This window comes from Calidris pugnax, unplaced genomic scaffold (genome assembly GCF_001431845.1).
Source record: "Calidris pugnax isolate Ruff unplaced genomic scaffold, ASM143184v1 scaffold4, whole genome shotgun sequence".
NCBI classification, from domain to species: domain Eukaryota; kingdom Metazoa; phylum Chordata; class Aves; order Charadriiformes; family Scolopacidae; genus Calidris; species Calidris pugnax.
This window is the reverse complement of record NW_015090781.1, coordinates 4,431,646-4,448,925: the sequence shown is the minus strand read 5'-3', so window position 1 is coordinate 4,448,925 and position 17,280 is coordinate 4,431,646. Positions and strand designations below refer to the sequence as shown.

Sequence of the window (17,280 nt, the reverse complement as noted above, 5' to 3'; positions counted from 1 at the left end):
ATGAATAAGTCTGTCTAGAGTATTGATTTATCTTAAAATAATATACAATTAAAATACTGCTACTTTTAGTTATAATGCTGTATTCTTTTAACCATTTTAATAATTTGAGATTAATATAATTTAAGGCAAAAATCTATTTGATCAAAACTGTACATGAACACAAGGCAAAGTATTTAAAAATTTAAGAGTCTCCTCCATCTGTGGATATTAGAAGCTTTAGTTAAGTCACATGAAAGCATGTATTACAAATGCTTCACCATGTTTGTCTTTCCTCCAGATGGTAATTAGATATTTTCCTCTTACATAGGAGTCACGAGCTGATTTGCTCTTTTTGTTTGTGGCTTTCAAATTTCCATTAGTTCACATAGCAGCTAGGATTAGAAATTTATTAAGGGATAAAGATAGCTTTGCATCTCAGTATTGCTTTCAGTCAATACTGGCACAAAAAAATGTCTGAACAAAAAACCCCACTGCATTGCTGCTTTTCTTTCTGCAAATCCTGAGTTTCTTCCTCTGTTTCCCAGGAATCTTTTTTTTTCCAGAGTGGACATTGTGTTCTTTTGTGATCCTGATCAGCTCTGGAATCTTGGGACTGAATAACTTGTTCTGTAATATGAAAATGAGTTATTTTTAAATCTGTTTTTTATTATGGCTGGCCAGCCAGCCCTCAAACCCAGTCCTGGTTATGTGGTAAGCATAAGTAGGAAGTTTATTATGCCTTCTACAACTAGTATTAAAAATATACCATACAGAAAAGTAGGGAATGTTTCACACACATAAAAAAGGAGAATCTGACAAAAAGAGAGCGCTGAAAACTGCTGATTCTTTAGCAATATTCTAAAGAGAGACATTGCAGTGGGATAATATTGGATATGTGTCTATTAGCAAAAAAGGGAAATAACATTGAGAATGTGAGATCCCAACTCTTTATTAATGCAAAGCTAGACTTTAAAATATAAACTGATTTTACTGAGAAAACCGGATAGTTTTTCATTGAAAAATGTTATCTTTATATTACAACCATGTTCAAAATAGTTTCTGTATGTGTAATGTTCTTCTCTTTTTACCTGGATTTTCATAAGCTATTGTGTAATTCTCATTTTTGGGGCCAAAAAAATAGTTTGCTACGTGTCGTAAAGTAGAATTTGGTTTTATGTAGGATCTCTTCTTGGTACAGCAGCAATGTGTGGAGCTGGAATAATGTGTCAATTGTTAGGGCAAACAGCAGCTATTGTGTGTTCAACAATAGTATATGCAAACCTTGGGCAATAGAACCTGCTTATGAGAAAAGAGAGTATTGTGATGTGATGTACTTTTTTGTCTCAAGTGCCTGGAATCTTTATTTTTTTGACAGAAGGGACCTTTAATATCTAATCCACAAAATTGTTTTCTAGTACACCACGCAGTATTTATGGATTAAGCCAAAAAGGCCATTACATTAAGTGGACTGAATATTCTGTAGTAGAAAAAAAAAAATTACCTATAGGAAAAATAATTCCTGTGGCTTCTGGCTGAGCTATAATAGATTGTTCTGGATGCAGTATACAGGAGTGACTTACTTTCAGAAGCATGAGGTAGGGAGTGGCATCTATTCAAATGCAGTGGGGGAGACACTTAAATCTGTTTATAAAAGGTTGTTTGGCTTTTTCACATACCAAGAAGTCGGAAATAGTAGTGACTTTATCATGTTAGCTGTGACAGTGGTTCACGTGGGGTATATAAGCAGTTGCAGCCACGGTCATCGGGGAGGTATTTTGTTTCAAGAATCTTAATAGTGTTCTGTCCATTTGGTGCCTTCCTTTTGGATTTGGAAAATTTTCTAAAGGTGAGCAAAAATCATCACTAGCAAAGAAGTCTAGCCACCTTTGCTCTGTAGGGAGGAAAGCTATTAAGAAGGTACGCATGTTCAGGACAGGAATTCCTTAACTTTTTTGGTTTCTTCTGTATCGGTCCTATATCAGCTGTCATCTGGACAGACCTCAGAGGAAGCATCTGTAAGATATTCATTATTTCAGAACATCCTCAGAGAATTACAAAAATTACTAACCCAAAACTTAATAGAGGACAAAGTCTCTGGATTTTTAATGGGTGCTAATAGAGTAGAGTAGCTGAAGATAAGGGCTGATGAGCCAGTTTTCCTTAGCTGAGAAGAAACTACTCTTAAAATCATTCAAAGTTCATAGAATGCAGTGTAAGAGATTGTGCAGAACAGTTTGTCTTAAGGAATCAAGAAATACCTGCACACCTTTGGCATTTCTAACACTTTTTGGCTTTGTAGGTCAGAGCAGCCTGAGTATGACTGAGATCCTGTGCTTGATTTCAGGTGTAAAAGTCCCAGTCCCCAGAAAGGAGGCAGAAACTCAGAGAACAGCAGGCTGGGAATTGTACCATTTTTGATACAAAACTCCACCCTTTTGATACTTTTCCTAGATGTTGGCTGAGAGGACCTCGATGAGGAGAACTAGAAAAGCATAACAAAAGCTTTGTTCGTATGTGGGATGATAGTTCAAACTTCCCCAGTAAAAGAGAGAATACTGTAATAATGTATATAGTCTCAATGCCTTTTTTTTTTTTTTCTTTCTTCCCTGCTGCCTTTCGCTTTACACAGGTTTGTCTTTTGGAATGTGAATGTCTGTGAATTCTGTGAATGTCTAAACGTTTTTCTACAAGGAGTGCTTTCAGACAGGAAATATTATGGGTCTTTATTTGGAGGAGAAAAAGAATAATTTTGTGGAATAACATAAAAAACCGACTAAACAAAGAACAAACGCGGTCTGTCTAGAAACAGAGGTCAGTGCCAAGCTAACTGTATTAATCTTTCAGAGAAGAGTAACAGTTAGGTCTCAGTCTTTTTCCGAAAGAGCTCCAAATAGTAATCTCAGTCTCTAGATGTGCTCACAAAATATATGATGGTCCTTGCTGAATCTACAACTTCAACATTTTTCTGATTTGAATTATTTTGTGTGTACCAACAACAGTGCTATTGGGACACCATTTTTCAAGCAGAGCCTCCCAGTGTTCCGATAGAGTTAAAAGAGTCTCTTGTATATTAAAGAAAAAATTTCAGTTGATTGCATTAAGAACGTTAAGCGGGTCTGTCAGAATCTCATGCTTTGGTGTGTGCTGGAAATTTTTTGAAAAGTTGATCACAACTATGCCAACTGGTAGGTTGATTATTTTGAAGCCTGTGGTTGTAATGGGGTGCTCTGTTACGCTGTGAATGTAAATTCTGATCTTATTCCAGAGGCTGTTTTAATTTACACCAGAGGCATAAACTAATTAAAGAGGAGGGAGGGAAATAGGAAGTAAAACTTGACTAAATTGAGCCAATCTTGTCATGAGGTTCACAGGCCCAATAGCTTCAGAAAGCCATTAACTAGTGCTTGCCACTTCTACACACATTTCGGAAATTTGAAAATGTTCGTTCAAGAAGTGTCACTGAACCTATTTTACCCTCCTGTACCCTTAGACCACATGAATTAGGTTTTATTCCCGTTGCTGTTAACTTGAGTGACTTAATATTCCTTTATATTGGATCAGTAAATTACATGTATCTGTCAAAAAAAATTTCCTTTGCCAAGAGCCTGTTTAGAATCCTCTTGCTATCAAAGCTTCCATGCTGCTGGTTTTCCAAACAGCAAACTTATTATTTACAAGTCCTAATTTATTTTTAGTTTTGTTTGTTTTTATTTCACACTAATAACTGAGAACCTTCTCTCCCAGTGAAAGAATGTTTTTCCAGCAGCTCGGCTCATTCTGCCAGCGCTGTGGGTGATTAAGAGCTTTTGGAGAGAATTAATCATCTTCATAGATTTCCTCCTGCCCTTGCTCCAGACAGGTTAGAGAATTAGTTGAAGAAGGTGCTTCACCGTGATTATCCAATAGCTTCACAATACTAATAGCAAGTAAAGCTTTCTGACTATCAGTAGTGATTACTACTACCTTATTTATGGTAAGCTTCCAGCTGTCCTTGGCAAATAAACATATAGAGCTAGTTTACTGGTCTGTTGAGTGGTTTGCTGGTTTCTTGATACATAGGAAAATATCTTGTGACTAATGCATGGGACAAGGATCAGAAGGAGCTACCTCTACTGTTTATTTTATTTCACACTTCCTTGTTAGTTTTCCAGAATAATGCTTTTGGGAAATTGAGTGCCAAACCCTTGTTACAAGGTTTAACTTGCATTTAAAACAAGTTGCAATGCCAAAGGCGGCAATCTAGAACTGCAAGCTTTGTCCCCCTTCTTTCTGAGACTGTTGATGTTGGAGGAGCCAGTCTGTCTGGTCTCCTGGAGCCACATGTGCCTGTCCAGAAGGATTTCTAGGCAGTGCTGTGGAAAGGAAAAAAAACAGAGAAAGTGAAATACATTACGGGTTACATCATAGAGACATTAACTCCACTGGAAGACTATTACACAACAGCAGTGTCAGTTTATTGATAAAACAAGGCTTTTTTTCTCCTATCTATATCCTGATTATTGTAGATGTTGTGGGCAATACCTTTCTATGTTGTTGATAGACTCCATACTGACTAGAGTTTGTGGTGATGGGTCTTTTGTCTTGTCAGGGAAGTGTATTGTAATATAATCTAATGTAGTTAAAAGACATATGATGCTTAAAATTTCATGCAGTGTCTTTATGAAAAATTCTGTAATTCTTTCTTTTTGGTAAATGTGTTATCTCAGGAGGTTAGACAGATGTGAACATTTGTACAAGTAACATTTCAGGAACTGCTAAATTTGTGGAAGCTCAGAGAAGTTCTAGCTTGCTTAATTTTGTTTCAAAACCATTTTTTAAAAGTTGGAATTGTATATAAGAGCTACAGGATATGTGGTGCCCTTGCTGACATTTGTTGCAGCATGTAGTGTATAAACTTATAGGACTTCACAGAAGCAGCAGTAGAAGGTAGTTTATTCAGAAAGACTGGAAGTGCTTATCCTACTTGGATTTATCATAGAAACATCAGGTAGGAAGTGGATCCAAACTGACCTTATCTTACTGTTTGATAGTTTTCTAACAGCTGTAAAGTTTATATCAATACAGGAGTCTTTTTTGTCTTTCAGTGATGTATTTTGGTCTCAGTGATGGTTTTTGTCTTGTTATTGGTGTTGAAAGCTTTCTTTAATTATTTATTTTTAAAATATCTATGGTTGAGTTTCATTTTTAGACTCTTTACTCCATATTATCTGTAACTAAAGGCTTTACTTTCCAGCTCACTAAGATCTACTTGCATAATAAGATGTTGCATTTGTTTTTAATTTAAAATGTTGTATGTGGCCTTGGGTAATTAAAAACATTTCTTGAAATACGGTGTTTGTAACCATATGCTAGAATTGCTTCTGCTGATCATGAAGAATTGAATAATATTCATTTGTCACGTAGGGTGTTGACTCAAACACAGATGAGTTCAATTCAGATGACAGAGGTTGTTACAAAACCCAGCTGTTGACTCTGCTGCTTGTTCCACAAGTTACTTTTTCTGTGGCAGGGATGGCTGACCCATGAAGCAATTCTTTAACAACCACAGTTTGTAGCCTGATTTATTGAAGTAATCCAATGGTGACTTTAAGTTGGTTTAATGCACTGGGTTGGCAACTCTAACAGCTTAGGAGCTGCTTCCTGTGCTTCATCAGAGCTAGTGTAGCAGTGGCAGTCTTTGGAGAAGAGTGAATGCCTGGTAGGATGTTAAAGCTGCCCGTATTGGTGGGTAAATATTCTCTGCTTCTGATTCACAGCTAACTTGAGAAAAGAATCTTTGCAATGGTCTGCCAGGAGTTGCAGAGTAATTGCAGACAACTGCTGGCAAGATACCCTTTCTATGGCTCCAAACAATTCATCTCAAACTAGGGCAATTTCCTTCAAAAGCTTTTGTTGTTAATCAAATCCAGAGAAAAGACAAGAAGGATCATTAAAGCAGGTACTTTTCTTTGGGCTTTCCATTTTGCTGGGATTGGAAGACGACCAGTTCTTAATCACTTACCATTTTTGAAAAAGGTACAACAGGACAACAGAAATTTATTGGCCAGGGCTGATCCTGTTCAACAAATGACTCGGGTGTTAGATGGGGAGCTATTCTAACAAGGCTACCAGGTAGGGCTGCTTGGGAGGGAAGAAAAAAATGGGCTTGGTTTTGGGTGGTGGCATTGTTGGGAAGGCTGCCAGTTTTCCTTGGTTTCCCTTGTTTCCCTTTTAGGATAATACCTTGCTGAGCTCACAAGATAACTCTGAGGATTACGGACATGGTTTAATTCTTACTACAGTCAGGAAAGCTAACATTGATAGAGGGTGAAAGAGACAGCCTTATTTTAATAGGTTAGTGTTTAGAATAATCTCAAATTAGGCTTTTTGTTTATTTGTAGTTAGATAACTACTGTGTAAACTTTAGATTTTTGCCTTTGAAACAGAATTGTTCTCCCAAGAAGTGGTCCAAATAGCAGAACTTAATTCTATTTTTGTTTTGGATTATGCCTTTATAGCCTTTCTTTGGAGTTGTTTTATAGAGAGGTAAAAACAATGTGGATATCTTATATCTACTAAACTTGTGGACCAGATGCTTCTCTTGCCTTTTTTCTCCTGTAGCAGGATTGAATTCCTTGCACTCCAGCAACTGTAAGGTCATTACACTGCATTTAAAACATGATGCCGAAAGGGATGACCTTTTGCTAGGACTTTGTGTTGTTTGTATTGCTAAGCCTTATCACAATCTTTCAGCAAAAAAACAGTTTAATCCTTAAACATTTGTGCATATAGTATCTGTTCAGAATTGTCTATTGTTATCTGTCTGTGTTCTCATTGATTATAACGCTGTGCATCCCCACAATGCCTGCTCTTTGCCTCTTGGATCTTCATTGTACGGGGTAGCTGTTATCTTCCTTGCTGATAGTGTATCACCAATGGTACCAGTTAGGAGCTGAAAACACTTCCAGCAGAATGGAAAGTTCCACTTTCGCCAGGATGACTCACTAATGAATTAACCCCTGGGATATTCTGCCCAGGATAGAGACGCTTCCTGTGCCAACTGAAGAAAAAGTTCTGGGAAGATACTATTATATAACAAAAGAGAAATTTTTTGGAAGAATTTTATCTGCCTTGTAAGAATTATGTTTTCTAATACTATATATCTTGGAAACTAACTGAAAGATAGATACTTTGGAAAGGGTTGCTTCTCTGACTTAACATCTTTGCTGTAGGAGCAAAAAGACAACTGCTGTTAACACCACGACCATGGCCTCGTAATAGGAGTGTGTGGAGACAAGCAATACAGGAGGCAGTAAATATCTTTGCCTCCCAGCAGGCCATAAGCTTTTGGCTTTTAATAGGTCACTGTTCAAATATAGCTACCAAGTGGCCGTTTGGGAGGGAAGGAAGAGAATGGGCTTGGTTTTGGGTGGTGGCAGAGGTGGGGAGGGCTGTTGGGACCATGAAAAGGCAAGGGGAGACGGTGCTGCAGAATGTTCTTCGTGTGCCAGTCAGACATTGCTGAAAGCCAGCGAGTGGCTGGAGTGTGGTTTCAGTGTCCCAGCCTTGTGTGGATGGAGTGTCTGTAGCTCATGACTTGAGCAGATTTGTCCCGTGCACTTCAAGAAACCTTTTGGTACCTTCATAGTGCTGGGGGCGTGATTTACTATTTAGCAAGGAATCTTTGCCAGATCTGTAAGATTAAACTTGGTGTGTCTGTTCTGACTTGAACCAAGCAGAGTGGTGCTGTACATTGAAAATATGTGTGATGGGTGTGAATTTCTCCAGTGAAGAGCTATAACAAGGCCTGGGAGCTAGAAGGAAGCTCCAGAATTTGAGATTTAACTCGTAGTAGTTTGAGAGAAAGAGCTTTTCCTGCAGAAACCTTCTCCCTTCAGGACAGGGAAACAGTAAAAGATTTAGAGATGCTTCATTTAAGCTATAAGGGTTGTTTCTATTTCTGGTTAGTGATCTGTTAACATTTGGGTATTTTAGACTTGGCAACCATTTACTGAAATACCAAAATGCAGATATTTTTAATCTCCAGTGGTGCTGCTTCATTGATTTCCTCTCAGATGTACACATGTGTAGGGATGACTTCTGCTTTTTACTCCCAAGAGTGGCGGTTCACACAAAACACAAAAAGTTAGGTAGCCTTGTTACCCGAGTCTCTCTTTTTGGCTTGTTAGCTCAGTCTGCCTAGGAGAGAAAATGGGAGCTGAGCTATCATAAAATTGTCATAGAATCATCTAGGTTGGAAGGGACCTTTCAGATCTTCTAGTCCAACCAGCAACCTAACTCTGATAAAACCCATCACTAACCCATGGCTCTAAGCACTATGGCAACCCGGCTTTGAAATCCCTCCAGGGATGGGGCCTCAACCCCTTCCCTGGGCAGCCCATTCCAAGGCTTAAGAACCCTTTCTGTGTCAAAATTTTTCCTGATCTCCAATCTGAACCTCCCCTGGTACAACTTGAGGCCATTTCCTCTTGTCCCATCTCCTGTGACTTGGGAGAAGAGACCCTTCTACCAAGTCTGTGACAGACACTGTAACTGTGCAGAGGGAGTTGGGGGGCATGGTGCAGAAAGGAATATTACTTTGTATAAAAGATGATCTTAGCGAACAAGACTGATTGTATCCATATTTCTTGTCAGGGGAGAAGTGCCACTAAAAGTGAACAGTCAGGGACTGTAGCACCATTAAGTAAAAGATTATATCTTAAATGTTCCTGTTTGTGGGTGGGAGGCAGGATGACGGGGACCAGTAGTGCTTCTCTTTATTCCAACTCATTATGTGTTAACCTTGATTGACTGTAGTGAGTATGTTTATCGATTGTTGTGTGAACTCTTCTCATTTGCCATGACCTTTTGTTGAGCTAAATTTCTTTTTTCTTTTGTTTGCCTCTTTCCCCTCCCCCCCGTTTTTTTTTTTTTTTATAGAAGCTACAAAAGCACAGTAGCATAGGGACAATGCAGGCCATTTTGTTCTAGTGACTGCAAGCAAAAAGAGAGGGATGGGGAAGACTAATTTTGTTTTGAAAATGAACATGCTAAGTAAAATACAGGTTCAAACCATGTCTTTGCTTGGGAAAGTTTATGGTCTAAATTTGACACAGACTGTAGCAAGCAACCAGAGAACTGCCATATGGAGGATTATTAAGATCATGCAGTTAACAGCTTAGTTTATAAATTTCTACTGAGCAGTGTCTGCAATTCAGCAGCAGAAGAGTGTGCTTCATGGGAAGGCTTGGGTGAGAAAAGGATGGTGAGAACATTTGAGTAGACATTGCATGTGCAAAAGGGACAGGTTGGGAAATGCTGCCTGTAGGAAAGAGACGTAAATCCAGGTGCAAACAAAACTATTTAGTTTGTTACTCAAAGGTGAAGTGACTGGTGGAACTGGTTAAATCAAATGCTTTCATCATTTCACGAAACAAATGCCCTGTCTAAAGGAAGTCAAAGCAACACTAACCTTTGTTAAAAAAGTAAAAAATAATTAAAAAAAGGGAAATTAATATGATTGTCACCTGCAGTTCTTTTCACAGTCTAGAATAGATGTCAGCAGCACTCTAGCATGTTGTGCTACACTCTGCTTTTCTGCCCCAAATTAAAGTTTAAGTGTGAAAATTGAAATCATGCAGAATCCAAGCTCTGTTGTTTCTCAAAGAAGCAAGATGCTATCGTGATATTCATGGCATGTCACCTCTACATCAGTAGCTAGAAGTATCTCCTGCAGACTACAGGGACACTGGCAATCCCTAACAGGGAGCTGCTCCCTCTCAGGAGACTGTAGCTGCCAAACCTCAGCCCTGTTACACACTATTCACAATCAGCCCACTTGCCACCTGTGCCCTACAGCTGGAAGTGGCTGACACCCATTCAAGGGTGACCTGCTTTACAGGAACAATTTAGATATCCATACAGGAGAAGATAATAACAATTATATTCAGCTTCCAAATCTCTACAAATCTTCCTGAATTGAGTGCTGTTTTTTTTGTCGTCAATCCTGTGATAGGCAGAGAAGTGGTTCTGGTAATGGCAGAAGATAGCAGGCATTAAACAGGGTAATCTGAAGAGGTAAAAGGGGAAAGTAACAATTACATGGTTATTGAGGACTGTATAGAAATACAGAAGAGCTGGCTACTTTTGTTTTATATAAAATAAGCCTCTTGCACTACTGCAATAAAGCACAGGATGAACCATGAGGAAAATATGGAAGGAAAAGAGAACGATGGCAGGGGGGAAATAATCAGGTGAACTGAAAATAACCAGCTAGTATCTCACAATCTTGCTCTTTTAAAGAAGTGTTGTATTTGATTCTCTGATTACAGATCAATAGAGGAGAAATCCCTGAAATTCTATTTTATTTGAAGGAGCTGGGCAAAATGCTATTGCTACAGGCTCTCAGTACTTCAAGTAAATCATCAGTAGTGATTCTTTGAATCTTTCCTGTGGTGACACAAAGATAACATTGTATTAGATAAGTCTCTTCATCAGCTCTGCTGTGTTACTGTGTGTAAAATCTCAAGCTGTATTTTCATTCAGTTAGAACCTATGTGAACAGCTCTTTACTTGTGTGGAAAATAATTACAAGTTCTTCTGTGTTCATAGGTTTTGAATGCAGTCCAAGTCCAAGAAGTATGAAGAAGAGATGCCTTCTCTATACTGGGGACTGGATCCTGTATTTTCTGCATTTGCAAGACTCTATATTAAAGATATAAAAGAAATGAGAGAATCTAAACAAGTGCCAGGTATGTACTTATGTGCTGATAATGATGCACACAGAATTGTAATTGATTTATGTTGTGCTCTATGCTCTTTATCAAGGGGTCGTAGAACACTTTATGAACACCAGTAATTTTCTGTGTCCCTAAGCTAAGTGATGTTAGTTTGTTTAACAGTTCTAAGAACAACAGGTTGTATGAGAAATCCATGAAAAATAAAATATGTTTGTTCTAATGGCTTTTCTTCCTCTCATATATATAGATACAGAAACTCTTTTATATTAAGGTAATGTTGTGTTTCCTCTGTGTGGTAGTGCTTGTTATATTCTGATAAAGTTGATTCTGTAACTGCTGTATATGTGTTATATCTTCCCGCTGTCTCTGCAACATTTGAAAAGGATTTTATGCCTCTTCTCTTTGTTGCAAAGTTTTGACAGTTGATGACATTGCTTTGTCTATGTGTTTTGCTTTATGCTCTGGATATTATAATAATATATTATAAAAGAGACACAGGTTTCAAGGTTTTGTCTGCTTAATTTCTAGATATGATAGATATATGACATTTTTCATGCATTTTGAACAACCTTATTGTAAATCTTGGCATCTGTGCTGAATCTTACACCACACCTTTTATTTCCTAACCATTGTTGGGAATTGTATGCTTTGCAGTCTCTTTCCTGCTGGTTTCCAGCCAATATCACCCACATGTGTACGTTGTCTAAAGCAACATGAGTCTGACCTTGAATTTCTGTTTTCACTGCAAAGACTTTAAATAAACTGCAGTATGTTTTCTGCTGTAGAAGGGTTCATTACTCCAAACTGAAGCTTTACAAGGTGCAAGATTACCAGGGAGGAACCCAAGGAACTCAGAATTAATAAGGAAAAGTGGTAAACTGCAGAGTGTGTGTGTTTTGGTTTGGTCTTGGTGTTTGTTTTTTGTCTTCTCCACAAAGACAAGGTACATCTGTTTGGCTCTTTGAATATGCTCTGCCTTGTAGATGTTGTTATTCTTATTTGTTTTTCTTTAACAGCAAGGGTAACAGCAGTGCTATTCTTGCAGAAATGAAGGACTAGTGTTCTTTTTGCTCTTCTTGCAATAATTTTTATGAACATAAGAACCTTGCAAACTGTGAAGCTCAGTATATATACATCTTTATTGTTTAACATGATGGGAGACTTGTCTTAAATCCATTGCAACAATTAGGCTACAGTCTGTTGTTGATGTTTGTACTAGAGTGAGTAGTACTTAGAGGCCTTTTTAAAGAGTGCAGTCTTTGATGTAGAAAATGCATCTGGTAAAAAATGTTCCTGCTTTAATTAGAAACATTTTAATTGTTTTCAAACAAAATACAAAACAATTCAGTGTCAACACAACAGGATTGTAATTTGGACTTGGACATTAGTACATACACACACAAAAATAAATTCGAAAGAATTGAACTTATAATCATCAACGAACATTTCACAAGAGTAGGAACAATCCTAGAAAGTACAGTCCTGCTCTCTTTTTTCTCACCTCCGAGTTACCTCAATTTCCCTTCTCACTTTCCTTCTTGTTTGTTTATTTAAGTGAGTTGTCTCCTGCTTCAGGAGCTCTTTCAGTTTTGTTATTGTTTTTTTTTTTTTTCTAAGATGATCCTAAGGAAGTGGTATCTGTCGTGTCAAGATATCAGCCTTTAAAATTGGTGTATGCAAGCTTTCTCCACTTCCTGTGCATCTGGCATTTTGCACAACTAGGCTTGCTTGCAATCCTGTATCATTTACTAAATGTTTACAGAATAAAATGAAATGTCATGGAACAAACATTCTGAATTTTGTTTGTTCTCCTGGTGCTGTGTATATACCAAGCCAGGCATCTTTCATTGTATCTTATTTATTGGCAAAAAAGGATAGCACAGCAGAAACACTAAAAAAAAAAAAAAAATATTTTGGGGATGGAAGAAGGTAGGTGTTTGTTGTCAATGTTTCCTGCCTTTAATGGGTTTGTTAAACACCAGCTGAAGCTAAGTATATGATTGGCTATAAATCAGTCATTAAGTAATGGTAATTAAGAATGAATGAGTTCAAAACAAAGAGTTGTAACTAGGAGGAGTAGAGAGAAACACAGAGTGAATGTCAGGAAAAACATCCTTAGAATGACATCTGCTAGACTGTGGAGCAGCCTTCCCAGGAAGAAGGTGGGATGCCCTCCACTGGGACTGTTTATATCCTGACTGTACAGATTGCCAGGAATTTACTGTACGGAACAGCCTTGCATTGGACCTGAGGAAATGGACTGAATGACCTAATAAGTTTTTTCTTTCCATTTTTAAACATTAGGATTTGATGCCACAATGACTAATCCCTTAAAACAACACAGAGGAAAGCAGTAAACCTGGCCAATTACTCTCCTGCTATAAATGGTGACAAGAAGGCTGGAAAACCTCCCAGATAAAAACAGCAATTGTGTTGTCTGAGAGGCCTCTAAATGAGAGTGGGTGTCAAATTTGGTTGTAACACATAATCACATCATGGAAATCAGGTTTTCTCAGAGCTATCGTGCACCACTGCATTGTGACAACTTCTCAAGCAAGGGAAGCTACAAATAGCATAAAAGGAGGTAATAATAATTGAAGCAGTGGCAACCATCTCAGTGCTCAGAAATGCTGGTAAAGACATCATCTGAACTTGCCCTAGAGAGCTCTGTACCTATAGCCCCCCATACTGCTGCTGTGGCTTCCTGTTGTGGTAACAACATATAAATGTGTTATTTACAGGGTTATTGGAAGCTTGACTGAGCGTGCTTGCACGTAGCTTCAAGTGTTTAGTACATTTTTATTGCTACCATAATTTGGACAAATAAGCTGACAGGAGAAGCAACTTACACCGGGAAGTCATCAAGTTCAACAGCTTTTTATACTGTAAATATAATTTCATCTTTCAAATGAATTCAGGTAGTTTCTGGGAGAGTAAGGGTGGAGTTTGATGTAGGTTTATGGGGATGGAGAGAACCAGTTTCATCTGGTCTCTGTCCTTGGCCAAAACTCAGCTTACTAACTGGGAAATGAACATAATGACATGTGGCTTGTTTTACACAGTCAAGAGCTTGGAACCTCTGCTCAACAGACTTACCCCGAAACTGACCCAGACCTTGTTTTACAGAGACTTGTAAGGTTTAGTGAATAATTATATACACTGGGAGCATCTCTGTGGAGGGTTTCTGTAGCAGTGTTTATTGGTGTCCTGGTAAATGGAAATGGAGAAAAGTGGACAGACCTGCTAAGTGTTCTCGACTGCCCAGTGGCTGCCTGGTTAGTGTGACCAGCTCGAAGCTGACAGCAATAGATGCATCCTCAGAACATTGCAGTGGATTTTTATGAGCAAAACTTCTGCTGCTTGGCTGATCAGCTGTGATTTCTTCTGAAACTTTGGGGGTTTTGTCTTTCTTACATGAAGAAAGTTAATTCCAGGCTCATTTCAGGCTGCCAGCTATGTAGGACAAGTTATTTTTGGATTTTGGGTTTGATTTTTTTTTTTATATACAGAACATTTTTCTCACTCCCTTGCTACAGTGTTTCTTTTTCCCTTTGTAAGAATAAGACTTGCCATAGTATATGGAGCCAAATGTTCCCTTCTGAGTCCCTTGAGTTATCTAGTTTTTAGAAGACAGTTATTGAACACCCCAGATGGCATATTTCAGTAAAGCAGCGATAGCCGAAAACTGAAGAAAACACATTGACTGATAATTAGCCAGCCCAGGATGTATCTGGAGCTGGTTGCCCTATTATCTTCCTGCTAGTGGGACTGTGAAGCTTCAGTGGATAATGTTTATGTCAGTGTTTGTTAACAACATTTGTTGCTCTCTTGAAAGGTTTTACAGCATGTGGCAACCTCAGTGCTGTCAAAGTCCACTGGGCTCTGATTCCTCACCGTTTTCCTGGACGTGTTTTTATGTGTTACTCTTCTTCAAGTCTTCATTATAGATACACAAAAATAGCTTGGAAGGGACGTTTTTAGAATGTGTTATTTCAGGAGCTGAAGTTCAGGATGCGGCCCAGGATGACTGTGTAGTACTCTGCAATCTAAGAGGATTGTTTCTGTCCCCCCACCCCCCATGGTTCCTGTTCTTTTAGAAATCAAAGACAGAATTATGTTAGTTTTCCTTTTGGAGGCTCTGCCTTAATCAGGAACAGCTGCATTGTGAGAAGCTCAAACTGCTTCCATTGTGTTCTATTATTTATTCTGAAGCCTGATGAAGATGTAAAAAAAAAATAAAAAACAAACCCACAGCCAAAAAAATACCAAAACCAAACCAAAATGAAACAATACAACAAGAAAAAAACCAACTAAAAAACCCCTAATGCCTGCAGCAACCAAACTGCTTTTCAGATCCAAATGTGCAAGAAAATGAGAGGTTAATAAAATTCTGACACTCTACAAAAGCAAGCTTTTTGTATCCTAAGTAGAGCTGATGTTTTTTCCTTCTAGCTTTTCCAGTCCTCAGTGATCCAGGGGATTTTTCACATGGCTAGGCATTGTATAATTTAAGATATATTAAATATGTAAGAAAGTATGTTTTTTTTACTGACAAATGTGACTATATAGGGTAGGATGTTGAAAGAAAACGGTTACACTTACCACAAATGTTCTGTGTCTAGGTATATTCTTTTATAACGGCCATCCAGTAAGACAGGTGGATGTTGTTGGGATAGTGGTTCAAATGAAAGAGCGAGATGCCTTCTATAATTATGGAGGTAAGAAAAGTTTCTTTCTTTCTGCTTGCACTTATCAGCCTTCTAATCTTAGTTACCGTTAGAACTTAAAGGTTGCCTTATTTGATCGTTGTCTGTTCTTGAAACAACTGTGCTCTTGTCCTAATATAACGTGCATCTGCAGCTCAGATTGCTTAACAAGCTTAGGGCAGGGATGGACTGTTTATCTCCACTTTGAAAGTAGAGAAACAAATAGTTAAAACAGAGTAACTGATTCCTTTGGGGTCATCTAGCAAATCCAAATTGGGGTTATTGCTTTGCCGCTTCCTCTCATATATACAGTTCCTTTGGTCAGATATAAACAGATTTAACAGTGCCTGCAAATAGGAAGTCACTTCTTCCTTTTTTGAACCTGTGAAATCCCTTCTGACTTTTTGTATGTTTTGTCGTATCTTGGAGCCAGCTTTTAATAGCAGTCAGGAGCTTGTTTATATTTAGATGCGTAAGAGCCTTAGCAAATCTAACTCAGGCATCATCATACCAGTCCTTGCCAACACCAGCTGGGAGTTGTCTCCTCCCTTTTGCTTTTCCCAATATTCAGACTATTTTATTAACGTGGAAACATCTGATTGTCATTTTGTTCAGCTGTCTTTTTCATCTGGAGAAAAAGCAGAGCGGAGTAGTGGTGATGTGGCAAGCTTCAAAAGGTGAGGGAGGTCATCTCACAGTAGGAAAGGGGAGCCCAATGCAGAGATGCTATTGAACCACTTGAAGGACTCATGTTGAGTGCCTTCCTCTGCCATGGGTTTCCCCGGCTCGAGGTAAATCACAGAGCACCTCTTCTTACCCAAATCCCTCACAAAACCGAGCCAGCAGCAATTCCCTGACTCACAGGAGTTCTGTGAAGATACAGTTGACAACTTGATCAGGTCCCAGCTTCCACAACACCTGCAGTTGCATCATCCTGCTGCGGAGTAGCATTAACTGCTGGGACACACAGCATACCCTGCGCTGGGTGCGGCCGCCGAGAGGTGACTTTGTGCTCTATAAAAATTTCCCTGCAAGTTTCTTAGAGTGGATATTTCTAGATTGTTTTTTTTTTTTATGTCTAATTTCTGGGTGTTTGTTATTACCCTGCCATTATGCTCAGTAACGAGTTGACAGTTAATATTTTGAAGCACAAGTTTCTCTGGCACTTGAAGTAGCACAGGCTAAACAAGCACCTAAGTTAAGAGGTGGAGGTGTAATTGATGATGTAATGAAACATTGAAATGTAAATTGAATGTCAGCTATTATTCTTTTATCGCACTAGTATGCAAATTCAGTTATCACTTCATGAGAATTGACAAGACAGACTCAAAATGACCAAGGCAAAAACAATTCTATGAGCAAGAGTTTCCCACGCTGCTCTCAGCATTAGTTCAGATTTAAACTCGTTGGAAACATTGGATTGGGGCAGAAAATGGAGGAATAGAAATAAAAAGAAACTGCAGAGTGGTGGAATTAAGGCCTTAGTGTTAGATCAGCCGACCTTGAGCCTGGCTTCCTGCTGTCCCTTCCCATCCAGCTCCACTCTTTGTTCCAGCAGTTCCTGGGTTGAGCTTTCAGGCTACCTGCCAGGGTGCCTCTCCCCAGCCTGCCCTCCCTTTCAGGCAGCTCCACTCTGCCAGCCTCAAACTGTAACTTCTTAAACAGTTTCCTGCTTGTAGCTTCTTGCATCTCTCTCTGCTCAGCAGACTCTGGTTGGTGAGTCACAGCGCCGGCGTTGCATCAGTTGGAGTGCCGCACGCTGCTCACTTTCCATCTGCTTAAAAGTGACTTACAAAGCAATTCCCCCTTTGTATTTTTTTTCTCTGATAGAGAACTGAAATGTCTTTGTGTCACTGCCACTGTCTTCCCCCCCCCCC

At 38.8% G+C, this 17,280-nt stretch overlaps 1 protein-coding gene across 1 annotated transcript in view; it reads left to right on the top strand.

The window, feature by feature from the left end:
* OBFC1 (oligonucleotide/oligosaccharide-binding fold containing 1) overlaps positions 1–17,280 on the top strand; it is a 45,175-nt gene that overhangs the window by 6,180 nt on the left and 21,715 nt on the right. The window contains exons 3-4 of the mRNA XM_014958124.1: positions 10,570–10,709; positions 15,320–15,415. Coding sequence (XP_014813610.1) covers positions 10,577–10,709; positions 15,320–15,415 — 229 coding nt within the window. The 5' untranslated portion in view covers positions 10,570–10,576. The remainder of the gene's footprint in view (positions 1–10,569; positions 10,710–15,319; positions 15,416–17,280) is intronic.